The 25,723-nt window shown below is 37.4% G+C and overlaps 1 protein-coding gene across 14 annotated transcripts in view; it reads right to left on the bottom strand.

The window, feature by feature from the left end:
- The window catches only part of RBMS3 (RNA binding motif single stranded interacting protein 3), a 1,278,684-nt gene that overhangs the window by 749,177 nt on the left and 503,784 nt on the right, over positions 1 to 25,723 (bottom strand). For all 14 annotated transcript variants that reach the window (XM_077865504.1, XM_077865505.1, XM_077865510.1 and 11 more), the window contains one exon: positions 21,070 to 21,243. In XM_077865504.1, the coding sequence (XP_077721630.1) occupies positions 21,070 to 21,243 (174 nt within the window). The remainder of the gene's footprint in view (positions 1 to 21,069; positions 21,244 to 25,723) is intronic.

Genomic DNA, 25,723 nt, shown 5'->3' with positions numbered 1-25,723 from the left:
GGGAATTGTTCTTATCATGAGAACATAAATTCTAATGTGTGTTAACAACAGATACAACTATAGTGCAGTTCTTTTTGAAATATATACAAATAAAAAAAATTTTAAAGGCATAGCAATAGTTTTCTGTAAGTGTGATATTCAGGAAAAGCTAACACCTACTCTCTAACCATCAAAGAGAAAGAACTCCAGGGAAGCCAAAAGGAAATCCATTTTTCAGCCTCAAACAAGGGAGAAACCATCTGTGCTAAATCATAAAACAAATGCACTGAGAGTTTATATCAATATACACATGGGAAGGACGTTATTTACTCTGTGGAGGAAAAAAATTCTCGTTATATTTAATCATGTGAATTTCATGGGCAAGTAGACACCTAGATCGTATTAACACTTTCAAAAATGCTTAAAATTCTTATCTTAAAGAAATATAATTTATTCACTAACAGTTAAACTCCTCAAATAGAGCCAAGCTCAGGAACCTCCTTATTGGCATCCCAAAATGTTGACAATAAATTCTAGAAAGAAATATTAGAAAATGAGTTATTCAGTTATTCACATCTTTTCTGGTTAATTCTTTCTCTCTAGCAAGCTTTCCTATTACAGATGATCCCTGCCTTATGTTACCATACATCAAATTTTGAATTTGGATTCTTCCCAGGCTGGAGCCATGTTGTGGATCCTCCCTTGTGCTGCTGGGAATAACATTAGCCACAGGTCCCAGTCAGTCATGTCATCATCAGGGTAAGCAACTGATACATCAACAACCCTTCTGTTGGTTGACCCATACGATCATTGTTTTTCCTCTTTCTGCATATTATCAATTACATGAGATATTTAACACAATTTAAAAATAGGCTTTGTGTTAGATTATTTTGCCCAACTGTAGGCTAATGGAAGTGTTTTGAGCATGTTTAAGATAGGCTGGGCTAAGGTATGGTGTTCAGGAAGTTAAATGTATTAAATGCATTTTTGACTTAAAATATTTTCAACTTACTATGGGTTAATTGAGATGTAACCTCAGCATAAGTTGAGGATGATCTGTACTCTTTTTGTACATTAACAAATTCTGCCTTGAACACTCAAAAGTCCAACACCAGATTAGCTAAAGAAAAATATGCAAAACATTGAAGAAGGTATTCTGGAAGATGTAAACATTGTTGTTTTTTAAACAGGTTACTGATTAAATTTTGTTCTAATAGATAGGTTTGGGCATCTCAGTAATACTCAAATAACAAAAACTATTTCTATGTTTGAGTTCAGAATGAGGCCAGCCTTGAACTCACCCAAAGGTGTTCATGCCTAGAAGTGATAAAGGGTCCTCATTATAACTCCATCATATAGGGAAACATCCAAGGAGAGCTTCCTTACAAAGTCACAAATTGTGTTTCTCTGAAATGCTGGACTTGTGATAGTGGAATAAAAAGAGAGATAATCTTCTGAAAAGCAATTGCAATAGGACTCAAACTAATTTGCTATAGCTTGTAGATGAAGAGACTAACTTTATAATTAATAAGCACTTAAATTGAAGATTGCACATTCACAGAAATTTTTATAATCAATATCTTAATCTATAGTGCTAGCTTAAATAGGAGTTTTGTTGCATTCACGAAGGCAGAAATGGTTCTCTAACTTTAAAAGATTATGAGGTTTAGCTGGAAGGAAGTACTTCCTAGAATTGAAATATTTCTCTAAACAATTTAATGAATAATGAAATTTCTGTCAAAGTTACACCCAACACTAGGAGTAGCCTGTCTTGTATAAATAGACTAAGAGAAAAATGGAAAGAGAGACACACAAAGGAAAATTATAAATTTTTAGAGATTTTATTAAACATGAGCTAAATGTAGAATCCTAAGACTCTACATAAATGTATTCTATACCCCGGTCTACATTGTATTCATCAAACTCTGTTACATGCTGAGATAAGTCTATAAAATATATTCATTCCTTGCATTTAAAATTTCACTCCATCAGAATAACTTTATATTTATATTTCTCTACTGGTCTTTATGAACACTTTAATATTCATTTCCATTGTGTAAATGAAAAGCCAGCTTGTCATTTGGTTATATGCAAGATTCATAAAGTTTTATTTCTGAAATAACATCACTTCTATATTCCCTTCCTCAATGCGCTGTTGGCTTTTGTTGAATATCTGACATTCTCTCACATCTTGTTTATGATCTGCAGATATGAACTTTCTTTACCCACCTTGACAGATGAAAAGTTACACAAACTATCCCAGGAAACTTTTCATTTTTCATTCAACACTCAGGCAGCAGCTATATATTGAATATCTCCTGTGTAGCTGCTGAGGACATAGGGCTCAACACGTTGACCTTGTAGTTCCTGTCCATACAGTAGATACTCAAAAGAGGAAGACCCATCAGAGAGGTGTTGTAATGGACACTTAGGAAAACATGTGGAGTCAAATTTGTTCAGGGCAGTTTAAACTGAGCTTCCCCTTTGCATCCTCCAAATGCAAAAGTCACTTCTATTGTCTATAGACATTAAACTATCTGTTAAAAGAACCAACCATTAAAGTTGAGGCTTTTGTCCTTAATGACATGAGTATCTGTTAGGTGGCACTCTGATTAGATTTGGGGGGTATTTTCTTTTTAAAACATATTTCCTCAACTTTTTATTTTAATAAAGTTTTGGGTAATTTGCTAAATTTAACTTCTAAGACTAAAACAAAGGGATGCACATACCTCTCCTCCATTCTCTTCATCACAGAACAGACCTCAGTAACTGATCTCAGCTCTTTCTATAAAGAATCTAAATGCAAATTAAGAATGCATTGCCTGGAAGAAGAGAACAGAGCGGATGAACAGGACTGGGAAGAATGTAAAAGTAATGGTTGAGATGGAGGAATAAGGGATGAGAACAGCTGCACAATGCAAGAATGCATGAATGAATGTATCTATGATTCTGTCTACACTATGAGATGCTCCTTTAATTCTAGAAGAATTACAGGGAAAACTTCAAATAAAGTAAAATGAGAGACGGCTTAGAAGCTAGGATGTTCCAGGTATGATGGAGAGCTCAGAACAGAAAGGGATTTTACAAAGAGAATGAGAGAAACTTTATAGTCAGGATACTAGATTGAATCATAAAAATTCAAATCTAATGATATTAACATTTTCCCACTAATCTAATATTAAATATTCACTAAGTGATTTTACCTACATTATCATACTTTGCAGACAAGGATAGTAAGTCAAAATTTACTAATGATTTTCCCAGAGTCAGCAAACAAATGAGTGACAAGGTATAGACACACATTTAGGTCTCCTGACACTATATTCTCTGCTCATTATATAGTGTCAACCTTACAAGAGATAATAAGAAAGGAGGATGATACAGAGGGGATAGTGGTGTGTCAGTAGAGATTATTTGGTCCTAATGCCCTTAGTTTTCTTCTTAATATTACTTAATTTCTTTCAGCTATATGGAGTATGGACAGCTGTTTAATCTCCCATGAAAATAATTACAGTTTTTCCTATAAAGAAAAAATAAACATTTTTCTTGATCTTTTGAATTGTCCATGCATTAGTAGAATAAGGAGGAATAAAGGAATTCATTCTATCCTGAGATGCACATGTCATATGACAATTTCAAAATTTTACCAGCTAAGTTTCCAAAGTAAAAATTTTCCACACACAGCAACACACTACAGGGTTTCTGGTTCTCTGGTAATCCCACATCATTTATGGAAAATAAATCAGTGCACAACTCTTTCCCATCGTACATGCCCCATGTGGAATTACTTTTATACTGCAGGGTTCAAGCATGAGCTTATCTCTGTCCTTTAGACAGACAAAAGATACCATGAATAAAAAAAGAAAATGAAAGGGAAAGGAAGGCACTGAGAGAAAATTGAATGATAGGGTTAGAATAGGTTTCTATGCTATCTTTCATCCTTAATTGGTTGAGGATTTCCAGTGATCTAGGTTTTCAGGGAAACATAGACTGACAGTGATTTCACCTACTAATCTATGCTTCAGAATAAGTTCCAAATGACATAGCTAAACTTAAGGAAAGTTAGATACCGAAAAAGAAAGCTGAGATGGGAATGAAGGTAGGGTCACTTTGAACAAATATAAACTTTAAAAATAGCAGTCTAGATGGGAGGAGAAAAAAAGGCATTGGTTACCAATAGGTGTATTGAATAATCCTATGCCTTAAATTTGGAATAAGGTTGCGATACATGTCAGGAGAGTAGAGTATTCGCAGTATTTCTATAGAAAATTTTCACAAGTTTCCTTACATCATAATAATTTCACAATTGACAATGATAACTAGGACAAATTTTTAATATAAAAGCAAAGCTTGTTTATTGTGGAAAATGTAAAAAATGAAAAATATTTAAGTGTCTCTTTGTGAGACACACATCGGCTTTGGGACAGTCTCAATAGTTTCAAGTGGTCAGAAATTTTAAGATGGCATAACTCATCTTTTTACATCATTTCACGCATGTAGTAGGAGGTAAGCTTTTGGTATCAACTAAAAGCTTTGGTTAAAGCATGGATTTGGAGTCAGACTCAGGTGTAAATCTGAGTCTTCTTCAACAGCTACGGGATCCTGCAGAACTTAAACTTCTTGGGATGTCATTTCCTCATGTCTTTTAGGGAGAACAAAAATATCCATTTCCCAGATTTGGCTCAATGAGATATTGTACCCAAAATGCTTAACTAAAACCTCTGTACACTGAATCAGGGAAGACCTCCAGGTTCTACCTGAAGTGTTCCCCTGTTTCCTCTCTCTTTATCCATGCGACTTCCAATCCAGCCAACAAGCTTCAGCCAGGCTCCCCTTCTTTCTGAACTTATTTTCTGACTCTGGCTTTTTGTGCTTCCTTCCAAAAATCTTGTTTTCTAGATCTTTGCACAGACTTTTTTCCTTCATTCAGGTCTCATATGGAATTTCATCTCCAAAGAAATTCTTTCTCATGTCATGCTCCTTAGAGGAGCTCCTTTCCCGCTGCTGTTCATCCTGAATCCCATTTGCCTTTGCTCTTTTCCTTACTGCATCCATCATTATCTCTAATTCTTATTTATATATCTGTTTTCATGCTTACTGTCTATCATTCTACAGCAGAATGGATGCCCCATACAAGTGGCAACTTCATCTGTCTTGTCTAATATTATAACACACTTGGTAGAGATAGGCTGTATGCTTACCAAACACATTTTCTCTTTCCCAAGAAACATGGCAATGTTTCCCAGCATTCCTTGAAGCCAGCAGGACCACATGGCTGAGTCCCAAAGAATGGAATGTGGTGGCAGTGATGTGTGTCAATTCAAGGCTGGATCTGCAAAGACCTCCCAATTGCAATTCTCTATTCTCTCTCCTGCTTTTGCATGTTGGATGAAGGGGGTCTTGGAGATGACTCCAAGATTCTAGAGGATTGCAAAAGTTGGGAGGTATAATGAAACTAGAATCCTAATTAGCAATGGAAAACCTTCACATGAATAAGAAATAGGCTTTTCTGTCATTTAGCCTCTGAGATTTGAGCCTTTCTTTGTTACAGTAACCAACCATATGAATACTGGGGAAACATACTACAGGACCTGGAAAACTGCCTGACACATAGTAGGTGTTGTGAGCTGAATGTCTGTATCTCCTCAAGAATTCTTATGTTAAATCCCTAGCCCCCAATGTGATGGTATTCAGAGATGGGGAGTTAGAGAAATAATTACATAATGAAGTCCTGAGGGTAGGGCTCTCATGATGAGATTCATGTCCTTACAAAAAGAGGAAGAGAGGTGTCTACCCCCTACCTCCACTCTCTCTTCCTCTCTGAGCAGGCACTGAGGAAAGCTCCAAATGGCATACAGAAGTTGGTCATCTGCAAGCCAGGAAGAGGGCTCTCACTAAAACCCAACCATGCTGGCACCCCAAGTCTCAGGCTTCCAGCCTCCAGAACAGGGAGAAATAAAATTCTGTTGTTTAAATCATCTATGGTATTTTACTATAGCTGCCTAAGCTGGAATAAATACTCAATAAATATATAACAAGTACTGGTTAAATAAGCAAAATAATTAAATTGGTGACATTATGTTGCATCCTATATCAAGTCTCTGTCTCTAAACTATATTCATTCAAAGTGGGCCAAAGAAGAAATCACTCTCTGCGGGAAGCAATTCTATTCAGATAATGCTAGAAGATCTCCAAGGTGTACGCATTGTTAGAGGTTGGGGAAACAACACCTCCTAGGCTTAGGGGTTTAGGGAATATTAAAAAAAGAAAATAAAGTTATTTTGGTGTCCAGTGTTACTTGTTCCCTGCACTGACATTTCCTGTTGGGGTTCATAAAGTAAATATGTAGAACCCATAAAACTGTAAATGAATTGTGCCATAAATGTTAACCGCCATTGAATTGATCACTATTCCAATGCAGTGCTGCTAAGGGCACCCCCTCTGCTCTGATACCTGAGAGTGAAAGCAAAGCCAAGGTCACATTGCAGTGTGTGCTGTTAAATATGAACCCTCCCTCACAAGGTTACACTTTTACACATTTCTGTCAGGAGGAAGCTTTGCCAACAAAAAGTTCTATTTGTTGACACAAGACAGTGCTCCCCATCCTGAAGAGAATGCTTCACAAAATATTCCTATGCATCTAATTATTATTAATTATTAATTATTAAATCCCTAAATCGGCAATTATTAGCCTTCAATAATTAGTCTTTTACATCAGGCCTGATGTCCAAATGCATAACCACACGGAGTTCATCACACTTACCCTTTGGTCTTAATAACAACACCTTTTGGGAGATTTAAGGGACTCAACATCTCAATTTAAGAAGTAGAAGATCGTGAGCTTCAGGTCTATATTATAATACATGCAAACTAATAATCAAGGAGAACAGTTGGTTATATTAGATAAAACAGCGGGGCTTTTACAAGAGTGGTTTTGAGTAGATTTGTTGACCCATGTACCATCTCTATTTTTTATCCTTTTGTGCAGATGCCTTTAAGAACTCTTATTATTTGTAGTACCAAATAACTAAAAGAATTCTAGTAATTGCTATCAGTGGAGTGTTTGCCTCTGCAGATTGAGCATAGGCATCCAGGCCATTCAGAGTTGGCAAAGTAGCTCCGCAATCCCTATACTAAATATCTTGGCATTTGAACCCCTCAGATATGATCATTAAGCTTTAGAGTAGTAATTCTTTTTTTTATGTGGCACTATAGAATTGGAAAAAGGAAAGTCTGAGGTTTTAGTTTTTAAGGAATATTTTATCAAGAGAAACTATAAAAGCATATATACCAATGCCTGTGTCCAAATCACCCATGTTCAGAAATGGAATACCACCAGGAGAAGTGAAGCACCCATGTACCATCCCAAGTGTCCCCTCTTATTCTGAACTTTGTAACTTGCCTGGGTTTCACTTACGCGTTTGTCACATTCTGTCAATAACATTTAAAAATATTTTTATAAAAACTTGCTCTATGGAATCAGGATTAGAATTCTGAATAGGGGCAGCCCAGGTGGCTCAGCGATTTAGTGCCGCCTTCAGCCCAGGGTGTGATCCTGGAGTCCCGGGATCGAGTCCCACATCGGGCTCCCTGCATGGAGCCTGCTTCTCTCTCTGCCTGTGTCTGTGCCTCTCTCTCTCTCTCTCTCTCTGTGTGTGTGTGTGTGTGTGTCTCTCATGAATAAATAAATTAAAAAAATCTTAAAAAAAAGAATTCTGAATAGATGATACCTGTTAAAAGAACTTTTGTAGTAATAAACTAATAAGCATCTTCCTGTGTTTTATTTTGTTTAGTTTAAATCTGTTGATTTACAAGTGTATAAATGTAAGGGATCAGAAAATATAACACTGGGGAAAGTGTTTTGAAAATCTCTTCTTACTTTAAAACACCAAAACTAAAAGATTTCAGGCAACAAACCCAGACAAATCCATTCATTTTTAGCATGGTTATGTTTGTGATTTTTCAGGTTAAATACAAATAGACACAAAAATATCAATTTGCAGTGATATGAATATAATTCTATTGCTTTTATGATAAAATGCAATGCAGTAAAATGGCAAACCTTTCTTCAGGTACACTGCTTTATATTTTCATTCTACTTTTATTCAAGGAAGGTGCTAAATTCTTTTTAAAATTATAAATGGTTGATAAACACTTGGAAAGATTGTTGGCTTCTGCAGTGATCAGAGAAATACAAATTAAAACAACAGCATACCATTTTCATCCAGCTTAACAAAAGTCTAATTGATTGATAGTAACCAATACAAACTAGACTGTGGCAAAACATATCTTTATCAACATTGGTGGGAAGGTAACCTTGCAACTACCATAAAAATTTTTTTTTTTTTACCATAAAAATTTTTAATGAAAATATCACCAGAGCAATTGTGTTTCTCTGAAACATTACTACTAAAACAATCTCACAAATATGTAAGAATATACATACATACATACACATATACACACGTTATACACATATTTACTCTATCATTGTGATAATAAACAACAATTGGAGACCATCTAAATGGCCCCCAATAAGGCAAGATTTATATTCTTCATTACAAAGCCACATTACTATATTTTATGCAACACTAAAAGGATGCTTGGAATACATTGCTAAGTGGAAAAAAAGTAAGTTCCAGAATAGTGAGCAAAAGGGCTTCCATTTCTTTTAGGCCCTATTTTGGCCTTGACTGAATTCTTTCAGGGTAACATTGTATTTACTCCAAAGAAATTCCTTGACACGCTTGTCTGGGGTGGACCTTGATAAATGTGACCTTATGCTTTTTCACAGAACTTCTTGGTGGTTTCATAGGTCACAGAGATAAACAACAGAGGAACAAGGAGCTAGAGTAGGATACACAATAATACCTGCATTGAATGTTAGTCTCTCTTAATCATCCCTCAAATTTTAAAAGGATTATAGAGTAAATTTCTTATAAAAGGAAAAAAAATGTTTTCTTTGTTCTGGCTGTCCAAGAGAGGGAGAGAGAGGAGACACAGCCATCATCATTCTGGTAAAACCACAGCCTTATGGTAAAAAAAAAAAAAAATTTCTCAACACAGAGAAAGGATTACCCATTTAAAAAAAGACTAATTTTGCTACATTCCAATTAAGATATTGTTCATCCAGACATGCCTCCAAAGAAGACAAACAGATGGCTAACAGACATGCAAAGATGCTCAACATCACTAGTCATCAGGGAAATGGAAATCAAAACCACAACAATATATCATCTTGTACCTCTCAGAATGGCTAAAATAATACAAGAAATAACAAGTGTTGGTGAAGATATAGAGATAAAGGAACCCTCATGCTCTGTTGGTGGGAATAATAATTGGTACAGCCACTGTAGAAAACGGTATTGAGGTTCCTCAAAAAAATTAAAAATAGAGTTAACATATAATTCAGTATTTCTACTACTGGCTATTTACCAAAAGTATGAGAACACTAATTCGAAAAGATATATGCACCTCTGTGTTTATTGCAGTATTATTTACCATAGCCAAATTATGGGAAAAACCAAGGAACACATCAATAAATGAATGGAGAAAGAAGATACGATATGTATACACACACACACACTCAGCCATAAAAAAGAATGAAACCTTGCCTATTCAGCAACATGAATGAACTAGAGGTATTATGCTAAGTGAAATAAGTCAGTCAGAGAAAGACAAGTACTGTGTGATTTCACTTGTATGTGGAATTTAAGAAACAAAACAAACAAAGAGACAAAAAAAAAAAACAGACTATAAAGAATAAACCAATGGTTACCAGAGGGAAGGTAGGGGGATGGGTTAAATAAGTGAAGAGGATTAGGAGAACATTTTTACTGTGATGAGCACTGAGTTATGTCTAGAATAGTTGAATCACTTTATTGTACATGCACGGCTAACATGATACTGTATATTAATTTTACTTGAATTTTTTAAAATTAAAAAATATTCATCAAAAGAAATAAAACATGAAATATAAGAAACAAACTGGGAGAAGATATATGCTGTATGCAGAGCTATCAAAGACTAGCATCCAGCTGTATAAAGCAATTCTACAAATAATAGGGAAAAAGACAATATCTTAACAGAAAAATGAAGAAATAAGAGAGGCTTATGCTCAACCATAAGTTTTGGTATAGCCACAATTTGGTATTGCCTAGGCAACTTGGATATACCACAACCTACCAGCCAGCAATTCACTCCTGGCATAAGCAACATGTGTCCCAGGTGTCAGGAACTCAGCAGCATTGCTCATTGTAGTAAAAGGTACATTCAAATGGATAAATCAACTGTGGTACATTCACACAACTTCATAATACAACAGTAAAACAATGAACTATAGCTAATCATATAATAATGGATGCATCTCAGAAACATAATGTTGAACAAAAACAATTTGCAAAATACATATAGTCTGTTTTTCATTTTGATGATGTTTAAGTACTTATCTATGGTAAAGCTATGAAGAAAGACAAGAAAATGCCTAAAATGAAATGCTAGACTATGGTTTCTCAGGGAGTTAAGAAGGAGATGTATTCAAAGGACATGTGGGAGCTGCAAAATTATCTGCAAAGTTCTGTTTCTGAAGCTGCCTGTTGGATTTAAAGGTGTATATTTTGTCATATCTTTGTTATTATTTTTCTATTATTTGCATTTAAATAGACATTTGAGTTTGAAGAACAATTGAAGGAGAATAGACATATGCAACCAAAAAGTACCTAGAATGATAAACGACTATCCTCTGAAGCTAGGAAAGGAAGAATCTGGAATTTTCATATTAATGTATATTTGAAATTTTGAATGTTTATCATAAAAGAAGGTGCACTAATTTTAAAACTGAAAAGAAAAGACCCAGCCTTAAAGGGTCTATGCGCACAAATAATTATGGAGCCCCTCCAGTGAACCTAGCAGGTACACTGATGTCATTCAAGTTCTCTGCTTGCAGTTGCTGCAAAGCTTGGCCTTAAGAGGCAGCATCAAAAGCTCCTTTGTAAAAGTGATTGATAAAACCCACCTTCCTAGGGTACATGGTGGCTCAGTCCATTAAGCTTTGGCTCCTAGTTTCAGCTCAGATCATGATCTCAGGGTTGTGGGATCAAGCCCGATGTTTGTTCATCTCTGGGCCCAGCTCCTAGTCTGCTTGAAATTCTTTTCCTCTTCCTTTGCCCTTCCACAGTGCCACCTCCCTCACTCCCACGCTCTCTCTCTTTCTCAAACAAACAAAATTTTTTTAAAAAATCCACCTTCCATAACAGGGTGAGGGGAGCTCATCAGAATCATTTTTTGTTTTTCAGCTTAAAATTATTTATTTTTTCTTTTCAAAAGGAATTCATTACAATGGAAGCATATTTTGTTTTTTGTTTTTTTTCCCCAGAGACTCAACAAGTTTTTGTTTAGGAGGCTTCACTCACATAGATAACAGAAAACAGACAAATCAAGTAATTTATGTCAGCCTTAGCATTTAGAAGAGCACCAATAATAAAACAAAACCTTTCCTTCTTGTGTACCTTTTGTAACAATAGTGTGACTTTTCCCACGTTATCATCCTTAAATTCTTCTCATGTATCAGATTCCTTATTTAAAAAGAGGGTTTTTTTTTCCTTTTTTTAAAAGAATTTATTTATCCATTTGAGAGAGAGCACAAGCAGTGGGGAGAGGCAGGGGGAGAGGCAGAGGGAGAAGCAGAGTCCCCACTGAGCAGGGTGCTGGACACAGGGCGGGGAGATTATGACCTGAGCAGAAGGCAGACACTTAACCCACTGAGCTACCCAGGTGCCTCTTTAAAGACAGTTTAATCTCACCCCAGTGGTCATAACCAAATTGTGCAAGATGCCATGTTACCCACTAAAGTCTTTGAAAATAGTTTATTTCTATAAGGTAATATTTTAGTGATGATTTTAAAACTAAATGTTACAGTGTATTTAATCAGTTTTAATGTTAATTCTAAAAAAATTATCAAGGGAGGGACACCTGGGTGGCTCAACAGTTGAGCATCTGCCTTTGGCTCAGGGCATGATCCTGGTCCTGGGATGAGTCCTACATTGGGCTCCCTGAGAGGAGGCTGCTTCTCCCTCTGCCTATGTCTCTGCTTCTCTCTGTGTCTCTCATGAATAAATAAATAAAATCCTAAAAAAAAAAATTATCAAGGAAGCAGCACCTGGGTGGCTCAGCTGATTAAGCGTCTGACTTCAGCTCAGGTCATGATCTCAGGATCCTGGGATCAAGCCCCATGTCTAGTTCCCTCCTCATTGGAGAGCCTGCTTCTCCCTCCCCCCTGCCCCGGTTCATGCTCTCCCTTGCTATCTCTTTATCTCAAATAAATAAATAAAATCTTTAAAAATAATATATCAAGGGATTTTTAAAAATCGCAACATACAAAACCAAGAGCCATCAGAGTTAGGAGTGAGCAGCAGGAATCCGGGACTAGAGCTCAAAGGATGTCTTAGAAATCCAAGGTTCAGCACAGGAGATGTGGACTAAGCTAGGATGGATGGCTGAATCTTTTTCCCAAAACATCTATTTTGGATACTCAGAATTAAGCAGTGTCAAGCCATGCATTATTGAGATGAGACAAGGGAACTACCAGATGACAGGAAAGGAGACCACTGTGGCTAGGAACCAAACAAAGGGCATGAAATGTGCCAGGGGAAACTCCAGCTCTTCAAACCCTGGTGGGAAAAACAAAGATAAGGAGGGAGAAGCAGCATAGTATTCTCATTTTTATATGGAAAACATTGTCTTTTAGAGAGAAAACCACATGAAACAAACATAGGAGATATTAGGCCTCACTGGAAATGACCAACCCTGGACAAAGTTATAGGGCTGTAATGCCTTCCTGCTGTTGGTCTACCAAAGTACGGATGTTCAAAGTACAGAGAAAAGTTGAAATTTCCAGGCAGACACAGATAAGTCTTCATGTACCTGAGGGACTTTCAATAATTTGAAAATTGAGTCCCAAGGTCTTAAAAAAAAGGTGTCATCCAAATAGTGCAAATTGGAAGTCTGTAAGCCTTCTCTAACAATCCAAATTAAAATTGATTTCTTTCCTAATATAGCTTCTATCTATTAAGTGATTTATAAAGGATAAACTTGTGTTAAACAGCTTTATGTGTATTATCTCATTAGCTTTTCACAATGACCTCAGGAAGTAGCTTATCATTTTCCTACTTTATAGAGAGGAAAGATAGAGCCTATCTCCTTGAGAATGCTGATTCACAGCAGCACCAAACTTGGACATACCTGTCATTCTCATTCCCCCAACTGAGTAAGAAGCTATCCCAGAAGCTATCCCAGGTTTAGTGGCTTAACACCACAACCATTTTTTATGCTCGTGTTTCTGAGGGTCAGGCACTTAGAGAACAGCAGGAATAGTTTGTTTCTGCTCTCTTGTGTCCCAGGCTTTCGCTGGGAAGACATGGATACCTTGAAGTAACTCAAGCAGCTACAGAGTGGAGTCATTCGGAGGCCTCTTCACTCACTAATCTGACAGGTGGGCTGAGAAGACTCAAAAGCTGGGTTCAGCTAAAACTACTGACCAGAGCACCCACACACAGCCTCTCCACGTGGTTGGCTTTCCTCATCACATGGTTGGCTGGGTTCAGAAAGGGAGTGACCAGACAACAATCAGAAACTAAGCTTTTCAAGAGAGCTAGATAGAAGCTACATGACTTTTTCTGACCTTGATCCGGGAGTCATGCAGCACCACTTTCACCAGATATTATGGGGTTGAAGTGAGTCATAAAGGCTAGGCAGGATGAAGAGGAGAGTGGAAGAATGGTAATGTCACACTACAGAAAAGCATGCAGTGAATGGGTGGTATGAATGTGGCCATATTGGTAAATATAAATGTGCATCTCTACACTTGGACTTTTTATTAAGGTGGTTAATATTCATCTATCTTTTTGAAATCACTGTTAGTAGTCAGATATGTTTTCTGCAGCAAAAGAAACCCAAGTGATACTGTTCCTTACCCTAACTTTAACAGTGGTTGTGTGATTATCTGATTTGCATATTTAATCTTATAGAAGAGACTGTGAGGGGGCAGTAGGAGATGGAGGCGGGTGATAGCCTTAGAATTGATGTAATGTGAAAGAGATACCTAATCTCTTGGCCTTTGGAGAATCCCAGCAAGAATTGGGCCACCCAGAGTTCTGAGCTGTAAGCAGCTTCTTTTCACTGTAAGCAACTCCACAGTTTGAAAAAAAAAAAAAAAAAAACCGGTTTAGGAAAAAATTAGCATCGCATAGTGGCCTTCAAACTCTGTTCATATGTGCCTAGAACAATTCTGAAAAATTACATACCCTCTTTCCCATTTTTTAAGTTATCTAAAAATTTTGTAAGGAGTTTAAATAATTGCAAAGGATGTAAGTTCCAGACCATGATACACTATTACTCTGCCTTAGCACACAGATATATGTACAGCTGGGAAAGACTGGAAGCCCCATGGTTTATAGTGCCTGATTAATCATTACTTGATGTGTCTCCTTTATTGGTGCCCCACTGGGAAGTTTTTACACCCTGAGACAATAAACCAAAGTAAGATTTATGTGCAAGAGATACGTTTTCTTTTGTAAGGGGCTGTGGTAGGGAGACCATATATTTTCTAATCCTGAACATTTTTGACAATAAAAAGGGACACTATTAACTAAGAAATGAGCATAAACCAGGAAGACCAGGATATATAGTGACCCAAGCTATTAGAATCCTAGTAAGCTATCAGGCAAATCAGTTGACAAAAGAGAATTCATGGAAGCTGAAGATCCAGTCTTTATTACCTTGAAAACTGTCCATTTTCAGTACTCTGAAAAGTTTTGGGGGGGATCCCTGGGTGGCTCAATGGTTTAGTGCCTGCCTTTGGCCCGGGGTGTGATCCTGGAGTCCCAGGATCGAGTCCCACATTGGGCTCCCTGCGTGGAGCCTGCTTCTCCCTCTGCCTGTGTCTCTGCTTCTCTCTCTCTCTCTCTCTCTGTGTGTGTGTGTGTGTGTGTCTCATGAATACATAAATAAAATCTTTAAAAAAAAAAAAAGAAAAGTTTTCTATAGCCCCAAAACTTTGTACAGATGTATTATTAAGCTAACGTCCAGCCATACCAGTTGCAAAGTATTGAAACATCACCATACATCTGAGTAAATAGAGTAACCATAATTGGAATAACCAATAAAAATTATCAATAATCTAAATCCAAGCATTTGTGTTTCATTTCAGAAGTCACAAGCAAGCAAAGTGTGACTCTAAGACATCCTCATGGAATGAGTATTGGACATAGATCTTGGGAATCTGTTACAGAGGACTTGCTATTCATTTCCAAAGTTGGTGGGTAGCGTTGAAGCACAAATACCCTTATATAGCTGAAATGAAACTTGTAACTTCTTCAAATGTCTTCTTCAAGCTTCCAAAGAAATGCCTGTTCTTCCCGGTGGGGAGAAGTAGAGTCTGAATTCAGGAAGCAGATAGTAAGGCTACTGGGTGCCGTGATGCACAGTTGTCGTGAATATAGACAGCAAATACCTTCATGGTGGGATAATGTCCCCTCTGATAAGTTTTTGAGAACTTTGTTTTATTTGACAACTCAATGCCTGAAGAAAGGTAGTTGGTCCTGTGCTTTGTAATCAAGTTTCCAGAGAGGGAATCTCCCAGAAACCTATTCAATGAATAATACAGAGTCCTCTAGGAAGATGGTGCTGTGTCCCTCTATACCCTCTATCTTGAACCAGGCTGCACACTCTTCCTCCTCTACCTGACTGCTCTTTTCTTGAAAGAGACAGGCTCTAGATACTTCTACTACCTCCAGACAGTGTCAGCCTCTGAGAACACTCCTATTCCTTTTTAAGGCTCCTTATCTCTTCTTTTCTTCAGTCCTTTCTGCTTTGTCTCCACTAGTACCTGGACCCTATCTGATCAATGCCTTGTGGTTGGCACAAGCTGTCTCCTGATTAGCCTCAATGGGACCACAGAGGCATTCTGTGCTTCCTCATCAGAGAAAAAGAAAACAATATGCAGGCTCCTCGCCTCAGAACTGAAGATCATATCACTGCCATCTTCTTTTCATCTTTTCCCACTTCCTCCCCACCCTCTCTGCATCTCCCTGATATTACCGAGATGATAACATCATTTCAGGTGAGAAGAAATAGGTGCAAGTGAGGAGCAGATGCAGGGAGAGTAGTGAGCTAGTGCAAAGGGTAGCCTGATGAATCCCTTTCTTTTATTATTAACATGATTGCTAAATGGTTATCAATTAATAGGAAGTTGTGGGCAATGTGATGTCACTCCCCACATCAAGTCAGGAAGTAAACAGAATTATCACTTAATAATAATGCTGACAAAGGTATCAAATGAAAGATCAAAACCAGCATACCAGTCAATATACTATTTGGAAATAATTAGAATGATTTTATGAATGAAATGTACTACAAATAATATGACTAGGTAAGAAATTTACATGATATATCATTAGCTCCCTCAGACAATAAAAACATATGGTATATTCAATATTTGACTTATGTTATCAGTTATATGACTGCACTGCTTGAACATTTTGAACATTATATTTTACCATTTTATATCTCACATTGAAGAGACCATCCTAGATGCCTGGACATAGTTTCTTCATTTATTAGTACAGTGGATTAAGCATTATATTCATATATTTATGTAAATATTTACATATATTGTTATTTACAACAATATATTATAAATAACCTTATATTCACATTTTCTTTTAACATATGAATCGGAGTGATTATCAAGGGCACAGTTATCACCTCATTTTCAAAGGAAAGAAACAGTGGGTTTCAGAAAAATCAAACATGTTAGTGAATGTGAATAATTCTGAATTGCCAGAGGGTACACATTTCATTCCTCTACCACTCAAAGAACCCCTCTCACATTATCTCCCTTAGAGAGATCTATTTCAGGAAGCTCTAAATAATTACCTAATGGCTCAGAAGGTAGCCATTAGTCATTGGATATTATGATTGTGGTAGACTGAATAATAATCTACCCAGATGTCCACAATCTAATCCCAGGAACTTGTGAGTGTTACTTTATGTGGCAAAAGGAACTTTGCAGATGTCATCAAGTTAAGAATCCTTAGATGTGGAAATCATCCTGGATTATGTGGGAGGACCCTTAAATGTAACCACAGGTATCCTTATCAGAGAGAGGCAGAGAGAGAGGTGACTACAGGCAGACAAGACGGTGTGAAGACAGAGAGCAGAAATAGATTTGAAGGTGCTTTGCTGGTGGCCTTGAAGATGAAAAAAGGGTCCATAAGCTAAAATATGCAAGAAGGGTAGCTCTAGAAGCTGGAAAAGGCAAGAAACAGATTCTCTACTAGATGCTCCTTTGATATTTTGATTTCAGCTCAGTAAAACCCATTTCAGACTTCCAACCTCTGGAACTGCAAAAGAGTAAATGTGTATTGTTTTAACCCTCCAACTTTGTGGTCATTTGTTTACAGCAACCATAGGAAACTAATACAGTGATGAACAACAGGACTCTTGAGAAAATCCTTACTTGGTCAGGGAGAAGCCAAACTGTATTCTGTAATTCTATAGGCTGCTAATTTCAAGTTAACTAGCCAGACACTCATGAGGTATCAGGATTCTCGGGTAGCAAGGCAATGGAAGAGAAGGGGAGTGACTTGAGTCACATCTACTAACTATACAAACACTACATTGGCTGACACCCATTAGCCCCAGGAAAGGGCTAAAGAGAGACCTGGAAATCTTCAATGAAACTAGTAACTCAGAGAAAAGGGCCAGAATCTCACCAGGCAGGCAGAGCATTTATAGCTTCATTAAAGGCTCCTAAATTATATGACTCAAGAAACCCCCTGGCAATCTATTCAGACAAGAAATGTTTCTGTGGTTTTTACCACAAAACCTCAGTGGATCTTACACTGCTTGACTACGGAATCTACTCTCACTTTTCAGAGCCCAAATTATTTCTCTAGTTCTTTGGCTTGCAAGAGGGACCTAAGTAAAAATGATGAGGTAGTCAACATTTCTGAATATTGTCAATATAACCCAGCTCTCAGGGACCCTGCTACAGAATCTCTGGTTCATTTTCAGATGATATCATTCCTTTTTCAAGATGGTAGAAGAGCTAGATGGTCCCTGGTCTTAGAGTCAAGAGTTTAATGCCATCTGATCAGGCATAGGAGGAGAATTTGAAACAAAAGTTCAAATGTTGGAATAATGGAAGAGCATCAAGTAGGCCTTGACATTAGAGTAGCTTTCAAATCAGAAGTACAACACATAGGATGATTTTTTTCAGAAGTTTCTAGTCTGTTGCTTCTACTTACCATATTTGACTCACTTTACTCACAGTAGTATGACAAAAGAAAGTATCAGTTTCTGGATTTTAAAGCACAAAAAGTAGCTACACACCCTGCAATGATCCTAGTGGTTTTCAAGATAGGGTCCCACCAATTCTTCACTCCTTCCCCCAAAACTAAAATGGAGTGTTTTATACAAATACATACTTTTCTGAGGAGTAACATGTACATTTAAATTAAATGATTGCAAAGAGTTCTATCAGGGATATATTCACTGTTCTCAGCATATAGATAAAGACACGGGGAATCAATGGTAAGGAACAATATAATACAGTGGAGGAGAATACTGGTTGGAGGCTAAACAGCCAATGTTTGCCTCTTAGGTCCCACTACTAACTGTAACTCTGGGCAAGATTCTCAATTTTTTTGAGCTTCACTTCACTAATCTTTGAAGTGATGATAATAATAGTCCCTACCACCTAGGGCTATTTTGAACATAAATACCTATTTAATACCTATGAAGGTGCTCAGTACAGGCTTAGAAAATATTCAGTGCTCAATAAATGTCAGCTACATTTACATGACCTTAAGGCCAATAAGAATATGATTTGAAATATTTCATTAAATTATAATTTGTCACAATCTGGCTTGACAAATAATGACTGAAGGGAAAAGATAATGAGACATTTAAAATATGGAACTGGTTACTGAAAGAAATTTTATTGCCAAACATATGCAACTTGTTTTTTATTCTGAAAACAAGTTGCATATATTTTGAACATCAAATGGATCAAAGGATATACAAGAAAAAGTTAATCTTCCTCTTACTACAAAACTTCAATCGCATTTTAAAGAAGTAACCACATACATATATGCAGGAGTGTGTGTGTGTGTGTGTGTGTGTGTGTGTGTAAAATACTCTCCTAACTCTCAGATTTTCTTCTTGTTCCTCTTCTACCAGGATTTTTTCACCCAGCAGCCTGGGTGGGTCCTAAAACAATGAAATTATATAATTTCCTTGCTTAAAATACTCCAGTGGCCCATTATATTTAAATTAAATACAAACCCTGTACTCTGGATTACACAATGCTATATATTCTGGTCCTTGCCTTTCTTTCTAACCTTATCTCCCTCTGTTCTCTTCCAAATAAGCTCCAGAAACCTGGCTTTCCCTCTGTGTATGTGATAAACATTCAGGCTCATTTCCACCTCCAGACCTTCACACTGTCTCCTCTACCTGGAATGCTCTTCATCCTGAATATACATAGTTATGTCTCTTTTTTATTCAGATCTCAGATAATACCTGTCCTCCCAATTCAGGACATGGCTGACTATTCAACTCAAGGAGCCACTTATTTATTCTTTATCATTTCAACCTATTTTGAGTTTATGTGCAGCATCTAATACTGCTGTATATTTGTCTTATTTGTTTGTTTATTTTTATTTATTCATAAGTTTAGTTAGGTAATTGCTTGCTTCTCTGTTTCCTCAACTGGAAGCTCCTTGACAGCAAGACTTGGTCCTGATCACTCCTGGGCCCGTCACCTAGAAGGATGCTGAAAAATAATACATGTCTAATAATCTCTCATACATTTCTGTTGAAAGTTAATAAGGGATATTTAGGTTCCCTTTCCAAGTAATTTAAAAAATGTGGCTACATTGTCCTTGTGCATACATCCTTGCACATGTCCAATCAAGTGCCAAAAGTTTAATTACTGAGTCAAAGGTATATGCAATTTAAATTTTGACCATGATTTCCAAATCACCTTGTAACAAAGCTATGCCAATTTACATTTTGAGTGGATTCTTTGAATTTTCTTTTAAGTGACTTTATGACATGATATTTGAGATATGTTCTCTCAATTTAGAAGCTCAGAACACTTTATAATTCCATAACCTTGAAATGCAAACAGGATTGCCTGACTCTAGACGTTCACAGTGGGCCTTTGGAATGACTAGAGAATCTGTATCTACAGTTACTGACAACTGGAGTTACTACAAGAAGCATGTATGACTCCCTTTCATAGGTCTCTTGTTACCCAAGAGTCTTATGTTTGAATATTTAGCAATAAACAGAGGTTTACTAATCAACATGCATCATAATCTTTTCTAAGTGTACAAATATAATTTATGATAACAAAAATCTTAGTTTATGAGGATTGGATAGAGACACAGAAAAACATAATGGCAGAAACAGGTATCTTATTCAAAAAGGTTCTAAAATTCCATGACTTTATTTCTCCCCACCAAGGCTTGTGTATCTTGCCCTTTGAGTCATCTATGCCAACAACCTCAGATTCTGTGTAGTAGCAACTGGAAAATACCCTACTGATGAATTTATATCTGTATTTTCATATCTGTTTAAACTATATCAACAAGGCCATTGACAGAAGTGGGAAGCACAGACTCCATTGACTCCTCCAATGCTACTTTGAAAGACAACATTCTCCAGTACGAAATCAACCAACTAACGTCATAAGCAACAAGGGAGCTAGAAAACAAAACCATAGACACACAGACATTCAGCCTCCACACAAACGCCTTTCCAAAACTTCTGTCAACCTATTTCACCTAGAAATATCTTTAAATTAAATATCAATCCTCAGCAAAGATTATCCAAATACATGTCATTTAAGCACATAGGATGTTCTCTATTGCTCATCTCTTTAACTGAACAGCAGCATATTCTCACCTTAGAAGAATTATAGCATTGGAAGAATTGCCCAATTAATAGTGAGATACCAATTCCGGGTGCAGAATGTACCTGCATAAAGTATCCAATTTACTAAATACAGAAAAACTGGGTACTTACAGCAGGATGTCCAGTACAGTAGGTGTAGCTGGCATGGGACTGGTAGTGCAAGCTTGCTCTTGGAAAGGAGTATGTGTTCCAGGCTGGTTGGCTGCTGTTCCACTGAGAGCTGAAGCCAGGGCTCATGGTCACTCGTGACTTACTAGTTTGATAGGCTCTCACTGTGGAGCTAGACTATCAAGAAGAAAGAAATGCAATGTAAAGGCAGCTCTGCATAAAACCCAGGTCAGCTATATATAGCAGCACATACTTTCTTGTATGACTGTGACACAGGCCTCAGCTGGTTAAGGGAAATGGCCGATTTCTTAAGAAGAGGCATTAAATATTGTTCTGACTAGGATAAAAGTATTTTCTCACTGTTAGAATTTTAACTGGATCACAAAGCACAAAGGCTTATTGAAATAGATCTTACTGAAAACAGTTTTTTTTTTTTTTCCAGTTGCAACATGCAACTCCATCCTTCAGAAATGAGATATATTTTAGTGGTGACAGCAGTGGTGATGCTGTCGATTATATAAATGTTTTTTCATCACAGCACTCACCTTAGAAATTCACCATCATTCTCATCTGAATGCGGTAAACAAAAATCTTAGTTTATGAGAATTGGACTGAGGCACAGATTAGTCTCTGCCTCTAAATGGTCTTCAATTTCCACGAATCCATTGCTCTCCTGTGGGAGGCATCAGCAGAAATCTGGACATATTCCAAAATGTCACCATTCCACTACCTCAAGGCAGCAAAATGATGAAGGATTTGAAATCATCATTTACCCCCAACCAGCCATACCAATGTAATTAAAAACATAGAAATAGGAAAATATCTATCAACTTGCCAAATGTTAAATATACATGGTTGTTCATAATTGTGGACAGAGTAGAATGAACTGGAAACAGAACTCACTTGTATCTTCTGTCTTGCTTTGTCCTCAGATGGCCATGGCATAGAAGGCATATAATAGTTTCTTTTCAGCGAATGCTTTCTATCATCAAATTGCAATAGCTACTTACCCAAGTAGTACAGTAACTTTCACAATAAATGCTATTTATAAATCCATGAGTACATGCCAACTCAATCACTGGGAAAATGTGCTAATCTCATTGCCATTATATCCAGGAAACCTAGTGGGAAGAAACTTCTATCTGAGATTGTGTTTCCCATTAGGCTGGATTTTGATACCATTAGATACTTAGAGAAATGACTTTTCTGAAGACAAGTTGGACGTCTTAGAGTAACTGAACGAAAGCAAGGACCTCAGCAATTGGAAGGTACCAGCCGGGCTATTTCTCTTGCAACAGTCTCGAGATATTTGGAAAGGGGAAAAGAAAATTCAAGCCAGTGACTAACTAGGAAGCAATTTTAAATATTTAAACCTAAACCTAGAGAACACAGCCTTGTTGAGGTAGACAAGTTTTTTTGCTTATCTGTCTCTACTCATCCTCACCTGAACTAATCATGTGTTAGCTTCCCTGCTCAGTTAGAGGAGTCAGCTTCTCCCTCTTCTTCTCCCTCTCCCTTGTTCATGCTTGCTGTCTCTCTTAAATAAACAAACAAAATCTTTTTTAAAAAATCATGACTTTTGTGCATAGTCCTGGGTGTGGAAGCTCTGTATTTATATTAAAAAAATAGGGCAGCCCCGGTGGCCCAGCGGTTTAGAGCCGCCTTCAGCCCAGGGCATGATCCTGGAGACCCAGATAGAGTCCCAAGTCGGGCTCCCTGCCCAGAGCCTGCTTCTCCCTCTGCCTGTGTCTCTGCCTCTCTCTGTGTGTCTCTCATGAATAAATAAATAAAATCTTTAAAAAATATGTTATTTGTATGATATATACTATTACTTCAAAGACTAAATGAGCCCACCCACAAAACTATCGTTGGCTGAAAGTATCTTGGTCTCTGCTCTGCATCTATGGTCACTAAAGAATCACTTTCACTAACTCTGTTGATTCTATGGGTAGCTCCTTCAAAACTAAACGTGGTTAGTTTCTTTATCTCTTTTCACATTTAGATCAGCTCAGGGGCCTTAAAATTCTTGGAAATTGTGTATGCACAAATAAGTTTGTAAATACTCTCATCTCTTAGTTTAATTATGTCCCTCTTAGTATCAGTCTCTCGTCAATGATTTTATTCACAGTGGTCTTCTTCCTGCAAATTCTTTTCTGCCCCTTCTTTACAAAACTCACACTCAAGTTGTATCTCGTACTTGGTCCCATTCCCAAGGCCTCTAGCTTGCCTTCCTTCTCTCACATAGCCCTCACAGTGTAGCTCAAACACTTTAGCGTATGTTTCATTGTTTTGTATTGTTCTCTCTATATGTAAATTTTAGTTCTCTAACCTGGCTGAGAGTCTAATGAGGTCAAGATCACATATCTCCTTTTTCTGCCACTCAAGACGTCTTTATCTTCCTTGCCCTTGAAGGCTCTGAAAGTGTTTATCTCCTTATCACTGCAATCATCTTTCCCTTTGACTCCTTGACCCTTCAGACTGTACCTTTCTGTCTCACTTGCTTCCTTATCTTTCTATTTGCTCTACCCCAATGAGGTCTTTTGCCAGGGCTTAATTTTCAGTTCTGTGCTATTCATTCTTTTAACTTTTCTCCTTTGTGATCTTATTCATGGTCAAAGCTTTAAGTATTACTTCTAAGAAGATGACTCTCAGATGTAATTTAGCATTATGTACTCTCTCCTAAATTTCAGTCCCAAATCTTAAAGTATCTGCTGGATATGGGTATATAACTATCAATCACCACAAACAGAACCAAAGTTTAAATTACTGTGTATTAAATTAAATGACTGTATTGTTATACTGTAAAGTTTTACCTCCATGGGGTAAAATTATTTCTGTTAATATTATGGTATCATTTTGAAATCAACTGCTCTGACCCTTTAGAATGTCTATGACTCATTTATCTGTCCTCCAACATTTATCTACTGCCACCAAATTCTACTGACTCTCTTCAGTAGATCTTGAACTGATGTTGCCCTTTCCATTTCCATTATGAGTACCCAGCTCCAGGATTTTATCAGTTTCTCTCCAAGTCACTAAAACTACATCAACAATCCTCTACTGTAAGCCTTAATTCATCCTCCATTATGATATTATATTAGTTTTCTTAGAAACCTGCTCTTATGGTATTACTCCCTAACAAAAAAGGTCCACCAGTTCTCCATTCCCTCTGAGACAAAAATCCAAAATTCCTAGTCTCATTGAACATTCTTTCTAGTTTGACCCTAACCAACAATGCAAGTCTTATTTTTTATTCCTTTCTTTACAATCTCAAGCTCCAGATAGATTCTTACTCCAAACAAGATGTGTCTTTCACACCTATTTACCACCTAGAATGTCCTCCCCTCCTCTCAGTTCCCCTGACCCTACCAGACTCTATCTTTTCTAGAAAACCTAGTTCAACCCTTAGCCACCAACCCAAAGGGACTTTCACTTCTACTAGGTACAAACATAACTTTTTTTTTGCCATATTCATCTGGCTGTTTCATTTGTGTAGTACCCAGAAAATCAATGTCATGAATTCATCAGTAGAACTCACCAAATCCCCTAATTAGTCTGTCTGTCACACAACAATTCAAAGTCTCAACACACATCTTTGGGGATGGTTGTCTCAACTGTGTTTCTTCAGAAGGAGATCAAAATGCAAGAACTTGAGTACAAGTAGTTCATTTTGGAAGTGATTCTAGAGAAAGTCAGTAGGAGACTAAGAAATGGGACAGAGAGAGGATGAGACAATCCATTTGCATCACTGAATAAGTTATATTTTCTAGAGCAATGCCAGGGAGCATCAATTCTACTGGGAGGCTTTGGGAGACTGCGTAGAACACGTTTCAGAGTTATCTTATTAGAAGTGCAAGGAAACTGGGGTATTTGACCTCTGATTCCCATTCATCATTGGTTAAGGACTGCTCCTGGGAACTTTATTCCCCAGCACAGGCATAGCTGGCCTGGCCCACACATAGGCCAAAAGACAGTTCTCATGTAGAGAGTCCCATGAGATTGTTGAAATGCTCTGAGAAAGTAAGTGCCAAGTATTGATAGCATCAATGTTAGGTGGATGATTTCCTGAATGATTTGGTTTTTTTTTTTAGATTTTATTTATTTGTTTGAGAGAGAAAGACAGCAAATCAGAAAGTCAGAGCATGAGTGGGGAGAAGGGCAGAAGCATAAGGAAAGAGACAAGCAGACTCCCTGCCAAGCAGGGAGCCAAGTCTGATGTGGGGCTCAATCCCAAAACCCCAGGATCACGACCTGAGCCAAAGGCAGAAGCTTAACCGACTGAACCACCCAGGTGCCCTTCCTGAACTTCTTTATACCTGTCATAGAACTCCAGACACTTGAATTTTCCTTTTGCATGATTGAGAGCAAGGGGTTCAAAGATATTGGTCAAACTGGCTTGACTACACTACTGTTAAGAACTTGAAAGGGCAAGGCACAAAAGAAAACATTGGGATGGCCAGTAAGCACACTGAAGAGGTGCTCAAAATCAGTAGTCATCAGGAAAATATAAAATAAAGATACAATAAGATACCAGTTTATTTCCAGTGCAGTGGTTAAGACCAAAACCACTGACGACACTAAATGTCGGGGAGGTTATTGAGGACTTGGAACCCCCATACGTTGTCAGGGAAAAAGAGTATGGCCTCTGGTTGGTGGT

The sequence above is a fragment of the Canis aureus genome, chromosome 22 (genome assembly GCF_053574225.1).
Source record: "Canis aureus isolate CA01 chromosome 22, VMU_Caureus_v.1.0, whole genome shotgun sequence".
Lineage (NCBI taxonomy): Eukaryota > Metazoa > Chordata > Mammalia > Carnivora > Canidae > Canis > Canis aureus.
This window is presented reverse-complemented; position numbering and strand designations above follow the sequence as displayed.